Below are 5,880 nucleotides of genomic sequence, written 5' to 3'. Positions count from 1 at the left end.
GGGGAGGAGGGGGGAAGACTGACATCTGTAGCTGGCCAGTGACTGTGATCTTTCTCTGAGTGCCCCTCCAATCACAGTGCTCTGGGGGAGGGATGTAGAAACAGCACACAAGCCTCTGTCTACAGCTTTTCTGTCCCTTTTGTGAGCTGCTTCTGCCTGAGTACTGGGAAGGCCCCCTGTTTCAGGCTACCATCCCTGCTGGTTTCATCCTGCTGTGCCTTAACACACACAGTCACACATGTCGAGAGTTTTGCTTGTCATCAACATGAGGTGCAGTTTCTCAGAAACCCCTGCACCTATCTCTTTGAAACGTGGCAGGGCAGGCTTCATGCCCTCAGAAGGGGCTACTGTTCCTGCTGTCTTCATCCAAATCTGCCAAAAAATGACCAAGTTATAGGTATTTCAGTGATTTTTCCCATTATGGTTTATGGCCAAATCACAAAATCTCCCTGAATCAGTGCCAAATCTTCTGAAGCCATTTCGGACGAATCGATTTCAGGACGGATCTGAATCGAATCGCTGTCCTCTGAATTGGCTGAATCCGAATCAAATACTTCCCTATTTGCGCAGGCCTACCAGGCACCCTCTGTTTTCTGACGGACAAACTTCCAAACTGAAGCTCAGCCACAGGGTTGCTCCTCAAAACAGCTCTCTAATTTTCTTTCCTACAGCATTATTTATATGACAGTCAATGAAGTCCATTTGTACTGTTCTAGCTGGCAGCCTGGTTCTGTTGTTCTTCTTTGGCTTGTTGTCCTCTGTTGGGCAAGTTGATGCTGCTGTGTTTGATGTCATGCCTCCCCCATTGTCTTTGTCCAGTAGGCAAATGAAAACCTGAGTGTTTTACATGCCTGAAGATATGGTTGCTTTTCCTAGGCTCAAGGCAATATTATTTGTCTCAATCTCAGCTCTTCATTTAAGGAACTCCAATTGTAAAGAAAATTATGCCAAGCTAAATGCCATTATTTCCTTTAGATCTCTAAATCTGTTCATGGTACAGACAGCTTTTTTGATCCTCTAAGGAAAAATTAATCCTGGTGGCATTTGTTGGTAAGTCTGTTGACTATGGCCTTCTGTCTTTTGGAGAAGGTGCTAATTAGTACTTTGCCAAATAGAAATTTATTTTTGGAATGTCATGGTAAAATGTTTAGCACCTTGATACAAACATTCCAGATTTCACTGGCTTAGGTAAAACTTCACGAAATTTGTGTCCCCCATTTCAATAATATCTGAGTCGCACTACTAATATCAGTGTCATGTGTGCTGTATTAACATTAAAGCTCACCTTCCCCCTCCTTTCTGCTGCTATGTGGTGTGGAGCTGGTGTCCATGTGTTGCAACATAGAAGTTGTGAGGTGGATCAGACTTAAATGGGGCTGCAAGGTTAGACGCATGAATGAAAATCTGCATAGCAGTGGTATCCTGACCCTAACACTTCACTCTAGTTAAGCACCTTTCCCCAATTGAAACAGATAGCCATAAAAGAATATTCAGTTGAATATTGGTCTTGGGAGGTTCACTTGTACACTGCCTCGATCCTCTCTGGTTTGGGCCCTGGATTAATGTGCTGATGTGTGGCAACATAGCTGCAGTACACCCAGAGTCCTTGGAATAGTAATAGAGACTGTGTGTTAACTTATCTTGGTCTGGTACCCAGAAATGGATTTAAAAAAAATGCTGAATGCTACTGGGTCTGCCTTCTGGGATTCACTGAAACCTTACTGCAAGCAGTTGAGTTGGGCTTGATGGACAGAAATTTCTCTTTCTTTTTACTCATTTTATGCTTTTTTTAATTTTTTTTTTAAATGACTTCTAATGTTAACAATGCACGTTTGAGTGCAGGTGTCCACCATGGGAAAACTACCCTGGAGAACACTGTATTACAGTGTGAGACTACAGGTGTTACAGTGCGAACATCAGCTGAGCTGTTAATGAAAAATTCTGATCTGTATGGTGCCAAGGTATGAATTAATTCTTCAGTCTTCATGCAGCTGTAGCTTGTATCCTAAAATAAAATGAAGCCTTCTGCTGCTGAATAGGGAAATGTCCTCTTTCTTGATTGCAACTTCCTTAATCCTTTAAAAAAAACCTTTAATACATTTGGCTTAATTGTCTTGGTTTTCAGAAATTGGTCACAACATTCTTTTAATCTCATGAAGTATGTACCTGTTGAAGGAGACAAATGAATGTTGACTTGCATGGAACACTGTGAAAAAGAAAAACTAAAAAAAGTCCATCTATGAATGAAATAAACTTTGATGCTTTTTTGGAGCTGATCCATGTGGATATAGCCGTCTTCAAATTGAGCCTCGTTTTTTCTGTCCTCACATATTTTTCTTCCTCATTAAGCTTCACTTCAGTTGAATTCTCGTTTTGACCAACTTGCCTGTTGATTCTTACAAGGAGATGGTCAGAAATCTAGCGCTTGTTATAATGTGGCAAGTGAATTGGCATTGGGGTTGGGGTGCTAAAGAGCAAATAGAAACTTACGCATGTGTTGCTCAATTACTCTTCAGCAGGCTTTCTTAGAGTATGACAGTAGCAGTGTCTGTGGGCCTCTGCTGCTTGAGCTAGTTAGCTAAGTCTGTAGCTGGAGGTAGTAGCAGATTCCTGTGTTGTCTAACTGCTGGATTGGAAAGGGGATGTGCACTAGGATACACTTGGAAAAAGTCTGAAATGGAAACTTTTCAGGAATTAACTCTTTACTTCACTGTACAGGGTGCTGGTGTTGAGATATATCCAGGTAGCACATGTACCTTGATAGGCAATGGCATACACCACTGCAGGGAAGGAATCCTTATAAAGGTGAGTTCCAGGTAGATCATGTTCAAATATCTCTGTAAGATTCATACCAATAATTGTTGTTTAGGCATCTTGTGAAGTTACTGCTTTTAAATGTTTAGTACCGTTTGAAAGACAAGGAATGATAGTGGAGTCAGTCGATTTGGAATTTGGTCTGTTGTAGTAAAATGTCCCCTTTATTCAACAACTTTAGGAAAGGAAATGTTGTTAACTATGTCCCTGAATTACACAGAGATTTAGTTTTTCTGTATTAGATGTGCTCTCTTTGTAAAATAAACAAAGACAAGTTCAAATTCCTGGAATTCGCTAGCTATAACTTGTTTTTACATTTGTCTCTCTGGTAGGACTTCTTAGATGACCATTATGACTTACCCAAGATAACTATGGTGAATAATGTGATCCATAACAATGAAGGGTATGGATTTGTTCTGGTAAAACCAACAATTCCTTCTGATGTGAAAGACAATCCTGCAGAAAGATTAGAAGGTATTTTTTTCTTGCAACCTTCATTTTTTTTTTAATAGAGGTCTGATATGGTGATTATATCTAGTGTGTTTCTGTATATTCTTCATATTACTCAGTTTACCAGAAAAAAACTCTCTAAAAAGGCTGAAAATACTTTGGATGAGTCTAGGTTCCATTATAATTATGAGAATACTGGAATGTCCTAGATTACTGCAGAGAAACATTTCAGGAATATGTGCAGATTATGCAGGTGTGTAATAACTTTGGAATTCATTCTTTTGTCCATGGGTATAAAAGCATTTTATAAACTGTCACTTGATGTTTGTGCAGTCTTAGCTGGGGCACTTCGAGCATGGTGATTTTGAGGAGATCCTGACAAAGAAAAAACACCATGCAACAAAAGAGGATTTAAGATGGGTCTTATGGTTGTCACATTTGAATTCTGCGCTCAAAATGTGCTCAGATCAGTGTGTTTTGAATCAGTCCTAAAATTGTAGAGTTGCTCTTCTATTTGCTTTCCAGTCGATTCTTTCCTATCTACCCAACCCATGTGCTTTGCCATACAAGTCCTGCTGAACTGAAGGGACCACACAGGTCACACACAGACAAAATAGGGTGTGGAAACAGAAACTGGTTGTGCTCCTCACAGAGTCCTTTTTGGCAGAAATTAATCCTCTGCTCTCCTGTTCCACCACGTGGCCAGGTTGAGACTTGTAAGCGTGTGAGTATTGTTTCCTGAAGAAAATAAAATGTAGTAATTTCATACATTAAAAATGATTAAATATTTAAAGCCTACATAGTTGTTTTCTGTAAAATACATAGCAGTCCCTTGGTCACATAAGAGTTTCAAGATTCAAGAAATGTTCCTCTCAAGCCTCACATGGCTGTATTCGGTATATATGGCTTATCATTAAACCTGTCACCTAGAAAGTTGGGGATTTTGCTTCCTTCAGATCATTAACATAACATTTGCTGTCCTTTCCTTTTTCCAGAAGCGGTTTCCTTAAAATCTTACTTTTGTATATTTACTAATTTTGGAGCATCTGTCTGAGCAAAAGCATCCCAGCTGCAAGCTGGCTGCCTTAACTTGTTCTGTTCTTTGTTTCTATTGTACTTTTGTCTATGCATTGGAGTTTTAGGTCCTTGCAGACGAGAGCTGATACAGCTAACCTGATATACTTGAAATAATAGTAATACTGCAATATAAAACACATTTCCATGAAGATTGAAGAAAACTAAATTCCACACTATTAAAAATCTGACTTTCTAAGTAGTTCAGCTCCTTTCTGGCATCTGCATAGTCAGTAATAACCTTTCTTGTTGTTTTCTGACTTAGAAAATATACAAAATACCCAGTCAGATGGTGAAATGGACAACGTCAGAGGCTTGGGACCTGAAAAGCTGTGCGAATGTGCATCCAATGAAATGGAGCTTTATGAGAGAACTGAGATTTCTGGACAAACCGAAGGCAATTATGAAATTGCGAACGAACTTGGTGCTACCTCTGCAAAGAAAAGCCAGATGCACAAGAAAAGGCTGAGTGAACTGGGAATCACAGAGGCTGATGACAACTTAATGTCTCAGGAAATGTTTGTTTCTATTGTGGGCAATCAGTTCAAACACAATGGGAAAGGAAGTTTTGGCATATTCCTTTTCTGACTCCCTCCCTTGGAATGCCATTGCAGTATCTGATTTGCACAAGCTATTATGTTCACTCTTGCTTTCACAGGTTTTAATATGACTCATCTGCCTTCCATGATGTCTATCGAATGTGATTAATTCAGGCGTATTTATTTTTTTAAACAATGTTCATATTACACATCATGAAATGGCTATGTTGTCCGAACTTGGACAACGCAGTGGGTGAATATAACTCCAGTCTGGAAGCCTAGTGTGGAGAGGGCAAATTGAAAAGCTTCCCTTTTACTAGCAATGTACCCCATTTTTACCATAATATTTATTTAACTTTAAATGTAAAGCGCTTTAAAAAATGTAGGCACCAGAAATTAGAGTGGACAGTCAGTGCAAAAGCTGAGTGTATAGCTCTGTCCATGATGTTTCTTACACACAAGTTCATTTGATTTTTTTTTTCCATATAACACTGCCAGTGCTTCATTCTTGTAAATAAAAACTTTTTTTTTACAATTAGGAAATTTGCACACTTATTTAGTAGGAAACCTACACTTGTGATATACTGTTTACAAGATTGATTAGGAAACCTATGAAACATCTGGAAAGATGGTATTTTTCCATGCTAGATGTAAATTTTCACAGCAACTTTGTAGTCCCTACTGCTGGTGGTGTCTGTAGAGCTTTTCTTAAGCCATAGTGTGCTCTAAATGAATTGTAGTGAGTTCCAAAAGAGAAGAATGCAAAGTACATGCTTGTATCTTTCTCTGCAATAGTCTTGTTGTATCTTGAGATGGTTTTCACACATGCCATGTGTTGACAATAGACCAATTTTTGGTACATCATAGAAAACAGAATCTCTCCAAACCATAGAAATACTTATCAGCATAACAAAGGCAAAGCACATCAGGTCTGATCTTGTAAGACTTGAAGTTTTCTTAATATTCCATAAGGTGAATAGTTATAGGATCAGACCTGGGGTTA

General features: G+C 39.0%; 1 protein-coding gene across 1 annotated transcript in view; it reads left to right on the top strand.

Moving 5' to 3' along the window:
• SHCBP1 (SHC binding and spindle associated 1) overlaps positions 1-5,870 on the top strand; it is a 30,178-nt gene extending 24,308 nt beyond the window's left edge. The window contains exons 10-13 of the mRNA XM_019505283.1: positions 1,843-1,961; positions 2,719-2,805; positions 3,147-3,288; positions 4,604-5,870. Of these exons, the coding sequence (XP_019360828.1) occupies positions 1,843-1,961; positions 2,719-2,805; positions 3,147-3,288; positions 4,604-4,926 (671 nt within the window). The 3' untranslated portion in view covers positions 4,927-5,870. The remainder of the gene's footprint in view (positions 1-1,842; positions 1,962-2,718; positions 2,806-3,146; positions 3,289-4,603) is intronic.
• Positions 5,871-5,880: the final 10 nt, after the last annotated feature.

This window comes from Gavialis gangeticus, unplaced genomic scaffold (genome assembly GCF_001723915.1).
Source record: "Gavialis gangeticus isolate Ggan-Ray unplaced genomic scaffold, GavGan_comp1, whole genome shotgun sequence".
Classification (NCBI taxonomy): Eukaryota; Metazoa; Chordata; order Crocodylia; family Gavialidae; genus Gavialis; species Gavialis gangeticus.
This window is presented reverse-complemented; position numbering and strand designations above follow the sequence as displayed.